Source organism: Aquarana catesbeiana, linkage group LG02, assembly GCF_042186555.1.
Source record: "Aquarana catesbeiana isolate 2022-GZ linkage group LG02, ASM4218655v1, whole genome shotgun sequence".
Taxonomy (NCBI): domain Eukaryota; kingdom Metazoa; phylum Chordata; class Amphibia; order Anura; family Ranidae; genus Aquarana; species Aquarana catesbeiana.
In genome coordinates, this window is record NC_133325.1 from 182494977 (window position 1) to 182510543 (window position 15567).

The following is a 15567-nucleotide window of genomic DNA, read 5'->3' on the forward strand; positions in this document are numbered from 1 at the left end:
GGTCTACTCTGTCTACCAAGAAACAGCACATACCAGCATGTAGTAAAACTGCAGTGTATGCTCTGGGCATTTTGTAGAACCATCTTAGCACAAAATACACATAATAGGGAGGTCTGTTGAAGGGCATTTTCAGCACACATCACAGGTGAAGCATTTTTAACCATTTAAATTGTGCACCAACAATTGCTTTAGGTTGGTAGTAAAATATAAGGTGACTTAAGGTAACACACAAAAAACATGTACTTTATGTTTTATGTATATTAAAATAGACAAAGGAACCATACATACAAAAATCAAAAAGACACAAATAATTAAAAAAAATACTGAAGCACAAATATTGAACGGAACTGGGAAAAAAATACATATAAAGCTTTTGCAAGATCAACAAGAAAATAAAGACAGGTGGACACCTGGTACAGGTGGAACACAGAACAAGCAGTGCTCTGCATGACCTTCAAGTTTTTTTTTCTTTACACACAAGAAAAGGCACCACTGAGGAGTAAATCTCTGCAACAATTTGTTGAAAAAAAATTTACATGCTAAACCTCAAATGTGGTCAGAATGCAGATATGAACTGTAGTATTGAAAGTATAACTAAGATACTGCAATCTTTCTTCCACTGTCAAATCAACATCGAAACCTTTTCAACTCTTGCAGAATATGGTAAATTTAACATGCACGCTTGACATAAAAAAAAGTGACATTAAAGTTATGAAGAAAAAAAAAAGATACACAAGATAAAAGCTTTGAAGCCAATAATGCTGCACCAAAGTCCACTGCATGAATAAATGCTTGTTTGGTGCACAGACAAGTAAAACAAATCATTACACTTCTGTACAAGCACCTCAAAATAAGTGCATGATCCCTTGCGTAGAAAAAAAAAAAAAAAAAAAAACAATCAAGTTCATAACTCACAACATACATGTCCAGAGCTATATTGTTTGCCATTCATCCAATGAAGACTGAATATGGAAGATTGGAGCGTTGTGTCTGATCACATCAAATCATGAAAACGGCTTGAACACAACAAACGCTTGGAGTGTAATATGATTGCTGCATTGTCTGCTGCTTATTCATATTTTATTGTGACACTGGCCACACCAGAACAGAAATGAACATCTAACAGTGCCAAGTAATAAAGGGATTAATAAAAAAATATTTCATTTTTCTTCTAGCCTGCTTGCACAAAATATCCCTGCCAGGGCAGGTTCTAGTGGGTCTGTGCAAGTCCAAATTCAAATTCAAGTTGTAGATGCCAGTGATTTAAGAGGGTGCTTCGGCACCCCTAACTTACAAATGCCCATAAATCTTGCACAATGCCCCTTCTTTGTAGTGTCTTCTGTTAGTCTTTTCTCTCTAGTTTTTGCCACATTGTCCCTTCTCCTGAGGAACTAGTGATAGCACATTCAGCCAACATGAAGCAGAAGGAAAGAAATCAACATGACTTTGGACTGGGTTTGCTTGTGCTGGAAGCTTGGCCATAGTGCACGATAGGGGAAACTAAAAGCTTAGCTCGAGTCTTTATTTACCAAAGAAAAAAAAAACAAAAACACAACAATGGCAAGTCATCACACAGTACTCAACTAGTAGGCACCAGTGGCAAGAGCAGGGTCTGGAGACTTAGCATTTCAAAATGTTATCTCAGGTAACATGATGGAGCATATGGAGAAGCAAAACAAGTGTGTATACAGTTGCCAAAGTGCATTTATATTTCCTCCACACCATGAGCAAAGATCATAACCAGGCCAGGCTCCAGCACCATGTCCTCTCCCATATGTTGGTTCTCACAGGCCATAACCACAACAGCCTGCTTTCCTGGAATCCGCTTCGCCACATAGTTCTCGTAATACCTCCGGTTCATCTGTCGTGTCTCAAGTGTAGCTAGGCCCTGCGGCCAGTTGCGCTCATGGGCATTTTCTATGAGCTCATTCACTATGGATGCTGGGCAGCCACTTTCTACTAGTGAGCGTTTGATGACAGCTTGTAACACAGCGTCTGGCGTTGAGATCATTCCACCCCACCGAGTCACGCGTGCAGGTTGTAAAGAGTTTACCCACCTGTGTGGGAGAATGTAATCATTACACAAGTCAGACAATCATTTCAAATCCTTACATTCCCTAACACATACAAGTCATGTGACAGATTCAAGCACTACTTGCAATGAAACAATGAAGGAGTTTACTAGAGACAACTATCAAGTGCTTCATAAGAACCACATATAGCTGCTGGTTCTGATTTAGAAACCTGCCTATCTATGGTTACCATTATGCGCTGTAGTCTTGAGGATTTGACCACATTAAAACAAAATCTGCGGTGCAAGATCAACACCTGGGGTGGAGGGGGGTGGTTTCCTTCCTGATCAGGTCTTACACTCGCCTACCGCCGAGTCCATCCAGATCCAGGGGAAAAAAGCCCCCAAAAAACAGAAAAAAAGGACTGTTTCCATACAGCCATCCCAGGTCCAACCCTGACTGCTGTGTAAATGTGGACCCAAATTGAACCAGCAGCAGAGATGTATTTAAAAAAAATTAAAAAAATAAAACCCCGACATCTGCTCACAGGTCCCCACTGCTGAATGGAGCAGACCACCATGTCCCCCCTGCTGAATGGAGCAGACCACCATGTCAAAAGGCCCTAAAAGAGATTTGGCATCATAGGAGCTCTATCGTATAGGCATTATAAAGCCGATGTACCCCATGTTAAAACAGAAATATTCAGCAGTCATCCTAAGTCAGTGATAGTGAACCTTGGCACCCCAGATGTTTTGGAAATACATTTCCCATGATGCTCATGCACTCTGCAGTATAGTTGAGCATCATGGGAAATTTAGTTCCAACACATCTGGGGTGCCAACATCACCATCATTGTCCTAAGTGAACAAAAGGGGTCACGGCAATAAAACAGGATGACTGGCTTTGAGAGAACGTTACTAGGAAAGGACCAACTTTGGCTTTGCGTACATAATATTCACTACCTGTACCCAAATCTGGTTTATAACCTTTTCCATGTCATTCAAATGTGTTTTATACCTTTCGTAAATGTAACCTTTTTTGCATTTCCTTATGATTCCAGATTAGGACCTCTTTACCATAAAATGTAGCCAGGTCAATGAGCTGAACCCAAAATTGACCAGCCAGTTAATAACTTCCAATCTATTTCAGTGGCAACAGATGCACCCAATTTCAAACGAAAATGTAAAATTTCTATCAATACCACTACTTACTCAAGAATTTCATTATACTCTATTGTTTCCTCCAAGTTCTGAAGATTAGGGTTGGCACTGCGGATTGCTCTCATATATGCCTTTAGTAGCTGGATGTCCCGTTTCTGTTAGAAGGTTAAAAAAAATAAAGAAAGGAAGAAGAGCGAGCTGTAGTTTACACTCCTATATACCATGGAGCTTTGCAATTTGAAAGAATGACAAGCAAAATGCAGCACTACATATAATATCTTAAAATCAAATACATTTAATCACACACACCCCCCAATTGCCAGTGAAAAGAATAAAAAATATTCTATATAAAAAGGTTTCAAAATGTGTATTTCCAACTTAATTAAATACTATGAAGGACATCACAGGGAATTAGAAGTGAACACAGTATCTGAATACCACCTCTTAAATGCCAACCCCTGGAGCTCCAATATCCACAGCATAAGGCGGCTTAGAATGCATTTACCACTGATGTGTTGTAATGTAATGTCAGCAACCTTTAAACAGCTTGACAGTTTTTACCAGATACTACAGCTCCTTTTGTACTTGTGGGCCCTGCTTATTTCAGTGCAATTTGTAAATGGCCAGGGGTAGAAAAAAAAAAAAAAAGAAACCTCATTTATAACCCCTTGCCACCGCCTGGCATTATTTAACATGATCTTAACATCGGTAGGTAGAGGTGGAAGCCCTAATTGACTGCTGTGATTGGCTGTCACAGTGCACACATGATCAAGAGTTGCCAATCGTAAGTAATGACCAGGAGCTGACCTCAGCATGATCACTGTGCTGGGAGTGTGCAATGAGTGCACTTTGCATAGAATTATTATATTTTCACTAATATACGGGGTTTATATAGCGCCAACAGTTAGCACAGTGCTTCTCAAAATTAAGGCAGACTGTACAGTTACAATACAATCCAAGAGGAAATCGGAAGGCCCTGCTCTTCCTAAAAGAGTCAAGTGATACAAAACAGTGACTATAAGATGAGCAGGTGGAGAAAATACATTTGTACTTGTTAGGTGGGGGCTGAATAGGCTTCTCTAAACAGATGAGTTTTCAGGATTGCCTAAAGGTGGCTAGAGTAGAATGATGGTTTCCCGTGGACATGTGCGCACTGGCTGGGTGCTATGGCCCATTCATCCTGCCTCCACATGTATGTTGTGTACAGCTGTCAGGTTAAACAGTTACTACACAGCAACTTTGCATACATTTTAAAACCTCTTAAGCTATTGAAATTATGGTAACTGGATTTGGGCTTTAAACAAAGTGGTGTTCATTTAGCTACATTGAGAATTCCAGTAAAAAATAAATTAAAACTAAAACACAGTAGACTATTAAAACTTATACAATTAGGGCACTGGATATTTTCCCCCTCCCCCCCCACAGTAGTTGTCCTATTCAACTCGAAACAATCCAATTTTTAGTTGTCAAAAGATTGGGGAGTCAGAAGCTCTGTCACGTTTTTGTTGCTATCCGAGTCCTTATTAGGGATATTATCACAAGATGTAGCAAAACTGAATATTCAGATTCCTGCCCATGCACATTATTGATCTTCTCAAGTCAAGCTACTAATGGAATCAAACATTGTTCTCGCCATGATCCGTAATATAGGAGGACTCCCTAAACAAACTGAGAAAAATATTAATCCATATTCTGGGTTCGGAAAAGCAAATTCAACCAATTCATTTTGCGCTCCCCTATTGTAAAAAGGAAAACAAGCTCACTGGTCGGACAATACAGACACTCAGAACATTCTTTAAACGCTGAGAAAGGATGACATACGCGGAGAAAAGTATAAAGTATACTTTGAGTATAATGTAAACTCAAAATGACCTTGAGGCTGCATTCACACCTGAGCGTTTCAAAGTCGCGCGTTTTTTGCTCCGATTTTGTACAATTGTTCATCAATGTAAAAAGCAGAAAAACGCCTGTAATCTGTCCTAAAGAAGCTCATGTTCTTTTTTTAGTTTAAGGCATTTTGCTTCAGGTGACAAAACGCTAAGATGTGAACAAGTGCTATTGAAATGAATGGGATTTTGCCTATTGGGAGTTTCAGGCGTTTTACGAGCATTTTATGAGCTGAAACCGCTCAGGTGTGAATGCAGCCTAAGGGAGGGCTGGTTACTATTCTGCTAAAACCTCAATATAGGGCCAAAAATGGCCCATTATTTCTAATGAGGTATTTAAAAGGCATGTACATGGTTTAAAATGTTTCTGCTGTTCTAACATTAGTATTCGTATAGTTCTAATCCCTGTGCTGTTTATTTCCTCGCTTTCTAATGATGGGCTCACGTTAGGGAAGTCAGTTAGCCATAATACTACAAACTGCATGTATCTTCTGCATGTATATTCATGTCTCTATTCACCCAACTCTATTCGCTGAAGGGACAGGCAATACTTTTGTTCTGGGATGCGTAGGGGCTGATTTATTAAAACTGGAAAGCGCAAAATCTGGTGCAGCTTTACATAGAAACCAGTCAACTTCCATTTTTTTTTGTCGAAGCTTAATTAAATAAGCTGAAGTTAGGAGCCAACTTGCTACCATGCACAGCTGCACCAGATTTTGCGCACTCCAGTTTTATTAAATAATGCCACACAATTTCCTCTGTTTCATCGCAAATCTGGCAGCACTGATGTGATGTGCACATCTTTCAGCATGGTAATCTTTCTGTAATTTCCCCGCCTGTTTGTTGCTTTGTCAGATCTAATTACCATTTAACCATCACCTGCACCAATGCTAGACTGAGAGACCCAGGGATTGTGGGATATATAGTTTCTTCACAAGAAGCAGCGGTTCTTCGACCTTCAGGAAAAATGTCATGCATTAACCTTCCCATGCCACAAGCCTCATGTTTGAATGCAAACTAACTTCTGACACCGGAACGTAAAGTACTCTACTATAGGCTGTACATACAGGGAAGAGACGACATGATCAATGCATATCTTGAACAAGTGAAAAACACAAGGTGCACGTAGAAAGGTTTAGAACGCCTTTAACCATTTCAAACCAGGTCAATTCTAGTATTTTCTCACACAGATGTAAAATTCATATGTTGCAGGTATTTAAAGTGGTTGTTAACCCACTTATATAAAAACATCCCATCGGTAATGAACCAATAGATGTCCCTGTATTAGGTAAAAAACATGCTTATCTGTATGTATAACAGCGCGGCTCCCAGCACTCAGCTGCCTCTTCGGGTCTCCTCTCTTTCCGACTTACAGCTCCAGTGGGCGGGACCAAGAGGAGAGTGTGAAAGGCGAGTCAGCTGAGCGCTGGGAGATGCGCTGTTATACATACAGATAAGCATATTTTTTGTTACCCAACAGGCACATTTACTGGCATATTAGAGCGCAGATGGGAGTTTTTTTAATGACTAATGAGAGGGGTGGGGGGCTTGGGGGATATGGGGTTGGAGGACAGGGAGAAGAGCAGGCTGTGGATGATGGAGGCACAAAAGAACGGACCATGATGCCAGGGGCTCAGCAGCCATGATTATCGTGGTCTGTTTGCAGAGGGAACGGGATAGCCAGGCGTTACAGGGTGCCAAATTACACAGCACAAGCACTGTACTGTGTAACATGCTTTAAAGGAACAGAATCTGTGTTTTGTTTTTTGGTCAACAAATGCTTTAAACAAACTTTTTAGCATCGTCCTACCCATTTCTGTTCTTAACCAATTGAAGACTTTGTTTACATGCAACAATCAGTATTTTTTCCTAGAAAATTTCTTCGAACCACCATTTTGCTTAACCACTTAAGGACCAAGCCTATTTCTGACATTTGCTGTAAATTTCCCATCTATGTAACAAGTGTAGAGAGTACTCTGCTCACTCAGCTGTCACAAAAAAAACCCAAAAAAAACCAAAAAAACAGTAAAGTTAGCCCAATTGTTTTGTATAATGTAAAAGATGTTGTTACGCCAAGTAAATTGATACCCAACATGTCATGTTTTAAAATTGTGCACGCTCGTGGAATGATGAGAAACTACGCCTCCATAGGCAACGCTTTAAAAAAGTTTGAACACAGTTTACATATGTGGGCGCGCAAGCTCAGAGGGACGGGGCACTTTAAAACGATTATATTTTCTTCGCTCCGGTCCTCCAAGGAAAAAGTCGAGCAGGGGCCATCTTGCTGCCCATCACTCCACCGGATCAGATCATTTCCGCCACTGCTGATCTCTCTGGTAAGCGACAGAAATGGTGTGTGTGTGTGTGTGTGTGTGTGTGTGTGTGTGTGTGTGTGTGTGTGTGTGTGTGTGTGTATGTGTGTATTGGTCACCTCTCCTGCTGCCCATAAAAGTGATTCCGTGGTGAATCCGCTGCTGGGACCACTTTTATGTGGTAGAGATAGAGGATCACCCACTGTATTATATATATACAGGTATATAAAAAAAAAAAAGTCATTGAGAGTGTTGATTTTATAACAAACAAATGTCCACTTCACACTCTCAATCACGAAAAGGATTTTTTATAAAGTAAATGCTGTAAACTACTTTAGTAGTGAGAAATTAACATCCTGCACTCTCACACCTCAGATCAGCACCGATCCCTGCAACTCAACACCTCAGATGACTGTCCCCCCCTGCTCATCTGCCCCACCACTGTAAGCCCCTGCTCATCTGCCCCACCACTGTACCTCATTGCACATCTGCTCTACCACTGAACCATCTTCTCATCTGTGCTAACACTGAACGTATCTGCTCCACCACTGTAGCCCCCTTTCTCATCTGCCCCACAACTGTACCTCCTGCACATCTGTTCCCCCTGCTCTTCTGCCCCACCACTGTAACCACCTGCTCATGTGTTCCACCAATGTACCTCCTTTCTTCTCTGCCAACACTGAACCCCCCCACTCATCTTTCCCACCACTGTAACCCCCTTCTCATCTGGCCCAACACTGAACGCCCCCTGCTCATCTGCCCCATCACTGTACCCCCGTCTTTCTGTCCCACTGCTGAACCCCCTTCTAATCCCTCCCACCACTGTACCTCCCCCTGCTCATCTGCCCCATTACTGTACCTCCCCTGCACATCTGCTCCACCGCTGTATTCCCATGCTCTTCTGTCTCACTTCTCGTCTGTCCTAACACTGAAATCATCTGCCGCACTCTTTTTGAGAGTGAAAATGAGTTATGTAGCCCAATGCAAGTTTCAGCCATTGATTCTAATGGTACAATTGTAAATTCCCCAAATTTTCATGTTGAGATGAAATTCATCTTTCTCTCACATTATCCATGCAACAAAGTTGCTGCTTCCTAATCTACTTTGTTTTTAAGAATGTGTAGTGTTTTTATGTTTTGGTAAAATATATTTTTCTCTGTATCTCTTGTTGCTGTTCATCTCACAAAAATCTTTACCGAAACTCACACAGGTGTCTTTACAAACCACAAATACCATTGCCGATGCTAGGGCTGCAACTAAGGATTACTTTTATAATCAATTAGTTGGCCGATTGGTTCGATTAATCGGATAATAACCTTAAAAAAAAAAAAGTGGTGTATAATTTAAGTTTAAAAAAAAAAGCCAATTATTAAATACGGTTAGGAAGTAAAATCTCTAATCCACTCTGAGAACAGACAGACAGGAGAGATATACTGTATATACTATTAGGAGGTTGAATCTGGAAAATATGAATCAGAGATCAAATTTTTTATTTAACCGCTTGCCGCCTGCCGTCACATGACGGCGAGGCTCTCGTTCTGGGAGGGCGTCATATGATACCCTCGCCTTCCCTACCCACCAGGGGGCGCGCGCGCGCGCCGCCGACGGCAATCACGCGCGCCCGCCGTGTCACTGAGCACCCGATGTGTGTGCCCAGTGGCCATGATGTCTGCCGGGCACATGCGATTGCCCGGTAAAACGGCAGGACGTGGATCTGTGTGTGTAAACACACAGATCCACGTCCTGTTAGAGAGGAGAGAAGACCGATCTGTGTTCTCAGTACAGAGCAACACAGATCGGTCTCCTCCCCTTGTGAGTCCCCTCCCCCTTCAGTTAGAAAATTCCCTAGGAACACAGTTAACCCCTCGATCACCCCCTAGTGTTAACCCCTACCCTGCCAGTCACATTTATACAGTAATCAATGCATTTTTATAGCACTGATCGCTGTATAAATGTGAATGCTCCCAAAAATGTGTCAAAAGTGTCCGATGTGTCTGCCACAATATCGCAGTCACAAAAAAAAAAAAAAAAAAAAAAAATTCGCAGATCGCCGCCATGACTAGTAAAAAGAAAAAAAAAAAAAGAAAAAAAATGCTATAAATCTATCCCCTATTTTGTAGATGCTATAACTTTTGCGCAAACCAATCAATAGACTCATACTGCAATTTTCTTTACCATAAATATGTAGAAGAATAAGTATCGGCCTAAACTGAGGAAAAAATTTGTTAAAAAAAAAAAAAAAAAATGGATAACAAAAAGTAAAAAATAGTGTTTTTTTCAAACTTGTCCCTCTTCTTTTGTTTAAAGCGCAAAAAATAAAAACCGCAGATGTGATCAAATACCACCAAACTAATGCTCTATTTGTGGGGAAAAAAATAATAAAAATTTCATTTGGGTACAGTGTTGTATGACCACGCAATTGTCATTCAAAGTGTGACAGCGCTGAAAGCTGAAAAATGGCTTGGGCAGGAAGGGGGTTAAAATGCACTGTATTGAGATGGTTAAAGAAAAAAAAATGTAAGACTGTTTTGCCGCTTTTCAGACAGAACTGTAATATATCATATGCTGGCCATACAAAAACCAATATCTTTCTACAAAAAAAAAAAAAAAAAACAATTTTCGAAGGAGCAGAATAGAAAACTTCTTGCTCAAAGGAATTTTCAAACAGTGTATGTGGTTTTCGTTCAGAAATGACAGCACAAAAATTAAATCACACCTATGCAGTTTGCTTTTGATCCGTGTCAGTGCTTTTTGCTGTGCAATTTGCATTTTTGCACATGCGATTTTAGTTTTGCATTTTTATGCTTTTTTTTGGCCAATTTGTTAGGCAGAATTAAAAAAACAAAAAAAAAACAAACAAAAAACGCAAAATAGCTGCAAAAACGCACTACATGCTTTTCTGCAGCTTCTCCATTGAAGTCTATTGAACCAAAAAAAACAAAAAAAAAAAACACAACACCTGTCATCATGGGTTTAAAAAAGATAAAATTAGCCCTTTATAATACAAAAAGTTTAGATAATCGGCACTATAAGGGGTTAATTTATACTGTGAAACAGTGAAAGAATATAGATATTAAAAATTAACCACTTCAGCCACGGAAGGATTTACCCCCTTCCTGACCAGAGTATTTTTTGCCATACGGCACTGCGTCGCTTTAACTGACAATTGCGGAGAGACTTTGTGACCGGAACAAATATTCTAGAACAGAACAAAATGGACATCCGCACACTGCACTTTGCAAAACTTTTTCATGATGGAACAGGCCGCTTGTACTGTGATTAAAGAACTGCAAGTAAGCACAAAGTTTATGGATGTAGTAAAAAGGTCAATCCACCTAAAACTGATATATCACTTTATGATAGATGCTGGACTGTTGAAAGTAGAACTTGACCATGAATTAAAAAACTGCAAGCCGATGGGTTTTTATTGCAAAAGAGACATTTAGGGGGATTGAGACTGGAGAGTGCAAAATCTGGTGCAGGTCCGCATAAAAACCAATCAGCTTCCAGGTTTTACTGTGAAAGCTTAACCACTTACAGATCGGAAGATGCCCCCCCCCCCCCCCCCCAATGACCAGGCCATTTTTTGCGAAACGGCACTGCGTCGCTTTAACTGACAACTGCGCGGTCTTGCGACGTTGCACCCAAACAATATTGATGTATTTTTTCCCCACAAATAGAGCTTTCTTTTGATGGTATTTGATTGCAATAAATCGCAATAAGCGTATATTGATTGGTTTGCGCAAAGGTTATAGCGTCTACAAAACAGGGGATAGATTTGTGCCATTTTTATTATTATTATTTTTTTTTTTTTATTAGTAATGGCGACAATCAGCGCATTTTATCGTGACAGTGACATTGCGGAGGACAGAGCGGACACTTTTTACACCAATTTGGGACCATTGACATTTATATAACGATCAGTGCTATAAAAATGCACTAATGTGTGTAAATGTCACTGGCAGGGAAGGAGATGAACACTAGAGAGCGATTAAGGGGTTAAATGTATTCCCTCAGTGTGTTCTAACTGTAGGGGGGATGGGCTCACTAGAACATGACAGATCACTGCTCCCGATCACTGGGAGCAGTAGATCCCTGTCATGTTGCTAGGCAGAACAGGGAAATGCCTTGTTTAGATCGGCATCTCCCCGTTCAGCTTCTGTCACGATCGCGGGCCACCGGCGGACAGAGTCCGCGGGCACGCTCCCGCACGTGCCGCTCGCCATTTAACGTACAGGTACACCTATTTGCACTGCTGTGCCATTCTGCCGACGTATATTGTCGTGCGCTGGACGTCAATCGGTTAAAGTCTATGGGACACGAACATGAAAAAGTAAAAGTGCTCATTTTAAAGGCTTTTGTGCAAGTTTTTGCCATAAAAAGTATATGGGGACCTGGGTCCTGCCACAGGGGACATGTATCAATGCAAAAAAAAAAAAAAAAAAAAGCATAACTTTTTTTTTTTTAGGAGCAGTGATCTTAATAATGCATCAACAAGGGGACAAGGTGCTTTGGGGGGACCCCAAATCACACTCCCCCATGTTGAGGGCATGTGGCCTCATACGGTTCAGGAAGGGGCGCTCTCACCCCCCCCCCCCCCCATAAATCGATTAGTTGTTTCAGCCCTAGCTGATGCAAATTTAAAATGTCCCAATTGTGTGTTTATTTCCAAATGATCATAATTTGAGCCCAAAAAATGTGATGTGTACCAACATCAGAAATCAAAAAGTCATTCCCATAAATCAGAGGGTAACATCACTATTCTAAACTCACACAGCAACCACCACCAAATATTACAGAATAAATCAAGAATAATAACTCCTGACTATTGTAAATCCACTACCTTCATGTCCAAATAAATGCAGTATTTATGTGTAAGAGGGTTTCACATGTGGCAGCACAGTGGCCAACAGGTTAGCACTTCTGCCTAGCAGCACTGAGGTTTTTGGTTCTGTTCTCCCTATGATGTAGAACTCCTGACTCAGGTCCTTCCATAAATGATATCTAAATGTTGTATTTATGTGTAGGAGGGTTCCACCACCATCGCAAATCGTGTCATATGTTTTCAATGGGCAAGGACTCTAATCTGCCTTAACATTTCCCCACCAGCACTAATTGCAGCCCCTTACAAGCCAAAACCCCACAAAAACGACAGCCATTTATCTCTCAGCATGCTGACAGTAATCAGCCATAACCAGCCTTCAAAACAGATGACATATGCCAGAAAAAGGTTGTTCAGTGTCTCTCTGGCCTTCCACAGAACATCTGCATTGATTAACTTCTTGCACCCCTGGGACTCGGGACTGTTTTACACCACAGGGATGCAGACTACAAACATGTGGCAGCACAGTGTTAGGTTAGCACTTCTGCCTAGCAGCACTGAGGTTCTTGGTTTGAATCCCAATCCTGCTCCCTGACTAGAGGTTTCTATGTTCTTCCTCTGTTGCGTTGTAAGTTTTTCACCAGTGATGACATTTTTGATAACTTGGTAAAGGTGTGAACGGACGACCAAGTCGCCGCCTTACACACTTGGGAAACTGACGCTTGATGTCGGAAAGCCCAAGAAGTCCCAATTGCCCTAGTGGAATGGGCTGTGACAGGAAAGGGGGGTACATGCTCCTTCAAGGCGTAAGCCTGGACCATGATCTGTCTGATCCACCTGGAAATGGTAGTTGACGAGACCGCTAGCCCTTTTTTCGGACCAGCCACCGAAACAAACAGTGAATCTGACTTCCAGAAGGGAGCCGTGGCAGACAGATATACTCTTAGAGCCCGAACCACATCCAGGGAATGGAGGGCGACCTCTGTAGGATGGGTCGGCTTAGGACACAGATGGTAACGTAATGTCTTCATTGAGGTGGTAGGCCGAAACCACCTTTGGCAAAAAAGAAGGTTGCGGACGCAACACCACCTTATCCCTGTGGATAATCAGATAGGGCGATTTGCAAGACAAGGCAGCCAGCTCTGCAACCCTCCAGGCAGATGTATTAGCCACTAAAACGACCACTTTCTGAGACAGGGTCAACAAGGGAATTTCCCTGATGTTCTCAAACGGCGGTTTCTGAAGCGCCGACAGCACCAGGTTTAGATCCCACGGAGGTAGAGGTGGACCCACTGGAGGAACTACATGCCGAGCCCCCTGCACAAAAGTGCGCAACAACGAGTGGGACGCCAGGGGTCGTTGGAAAAAAAAAAAAAACAGCCAAAGCTGAAATCTGTCCCTTAACGGTGCTCAAGGCAACTTCTGGTCCACTCCTCGCTGTAAGAACAGCAGGACTCTAGCCACCAAATAAAGTACGTGGGCGCCACCCCATCTCCTCACACATGGAGATACAGGCCTTCCATGTACGATATATCTTCCGGGAAGAAGATTTCCTTGCCCTCAGCATAGTGTAAATGACCAAGTCGACAGACCTCGGTTCCTTAGCACCTGGCTTTTAACAGCCACGCGGTTAAAGCCAGCGACGGTAAGGCAGGATGAAGTATCGGACCTTGTGATAGGAGGTCCTCCCGCACTGGCAACTGCCAAGGAGCATCCGCCACCAGGCGTATCAGGTCGGCGTACCAAGGACGCCGAGGCCAATCTGGGGCAATCAGTATGACTGGGATCCCCTCGTCCACCACTCTGCGGAGCAGACGTTGCAACAGTTTGAGCGGAGGAAAGGCGTAAATCAGCCGGTACTGCTCCCACGGAGCCACCAATGCGTCTCACGCGTCCGCCCAAGGATCTTTTGTCCTGGACACGAACCTCCGCACCTGTCGATTGAGCCGAGAGGCCAGAAGGTCCACATCTGGTGTGCCCCACCACAGGCAAAGAAGCCTGAACTTCTCCGGATGCAGAGCCCATTCTCCTGGGTCCAGCATCTGACGACTTAGATAGTCCGTGGAATCTGTTTGGTGGCCAAGAGAGAAACTATCTTGTAGCCTGATGAAATCAGTTTGCAGACCCATTTGTCTGACAGCCGAGAGGCCCACCGAACTGCAAACTCCTGAAGGTGACCCCCGCCCACCCGTGTGTTGGGCGGGGGCAAACCTTCCTGCGGTAGCACATTTGCTCGCAGGCTTGCTGGGCTTGCGAGGCCAGGGACGCTTCTAACCCTCAGTAGTCGCCCTGTCGGACTGGGAACGTTTACCTGAGGTCCTGGGCGGACGGAAAAGCCTCTTTTGAGCGGAAAAGGAGGGCGCTTGCCTGCGGCGTGGCTCCTTACCCTTCCTGGACTGTGGGAGTAAAGTGCTCTTCCCACCCGTGACATTCTTAATAATGTCATCTAGCGAGGCTCCAAAAAGCTGTTCACCAAGGAAAGGCAAATCCATCAGAGCTTTTTTAGATGCCTGTTCCGCAGACCAGCATTTCAGCCATATCAGGCGCCGCAGCACCACTGCTGATACTGATGCTCTGGAGAGCAAAGGAAGTGTATCCAGCGCCGCATCAGACATACTTAAGGCCTTGCACCAATTGGTCTGCTAGTTCCACGCAGACAGGAGGAGACTGCCGTTTCTCCAATTCATGGTGCAATAGTTTCGCCCATTCAGTAAGGGTCTGCGACACTAATGCCGTGGCCAGTACCGGTCGTAGCGCTGACCCCGCTACCGTAAAGATGGATCGGGCCACTGCCTCAGCCCTCCTGTCAGTAGGATCCTTAAATGCAGGAGTCCCTTCTACCGGGATCGTGGTTACTTTGTTTAACCTGGACACTGGGGGGTCCACGACCGGGGGAGCCAACCATTTCTTAAGAAGGCTCTCCTCAAAGGGGTAACACACCGCCATTTGTTTTGGGACCGAAAAGGTCTGTTGCGGGCTACCCCATTCCTTGTATATGAACTTATCAAAGTCAGATACGGGAATACCTTAGGTGTACGGGCTGGCTTACGGGACCCAAAAGGGACCGCCACCTCGGCAGAGGATCCTGCCGCATCCTGTATTTTCAGGGTTGCACGTACAGCGGTGATAAGTGCTCCAACTAGCGATTTTTCCTGCGCGGACCCGGAATCCTCCTCACTGTCCAATTGGTCCTGGTCAGCGTCCTCTGACGCATCAGAACAGGGGCCGCCAGTCACTGCAGGGCCCGAGTCTGAATCAGAGCCCTCCCTGGAGGAGAGGGGGGGGGGGCAGGGGCTGTTTCTTATGCCCGCACGGCATCTCCACCCTGGCAACGAACAATTCAAGGACCGCCGACAAAGCGTCCAAAGGCACCAC

At 43.4% G+C, this 15567-nt stretch overlaps 1 protein-coding gene across 3 annotated transcripts in view; it reads right to left on the reverse strand.

The window, feature by feature from the left end:
- Positions 1-238: 238 nt before the first annotated feature.
- Positions 239-15567, reverse strand: part of RNF41 (ring finger protein 41) — a 154141-nt gene continuing 138812 nt past the window's right edge. For all 3 annotated transcript variants that reach the window (XM_073613988.1, XM_073613987.1, XM_073613989.1), the window contains exons 5-6: positions 3224-3327; positions 239-2057 (exon numbers count right to left, since the gene is read on the reverse strand). In XM_073613988.1, coding sequence (XP_073470089.1) covers positions 1706-2057; positions 3224-3327 — 456 coding nt within the window. In that variant the 3' untranslated portion in view covers positions 239-1705. The remainder of the gene's footprint in view (positions 2058-3223; positions 3328-15567) is intronic.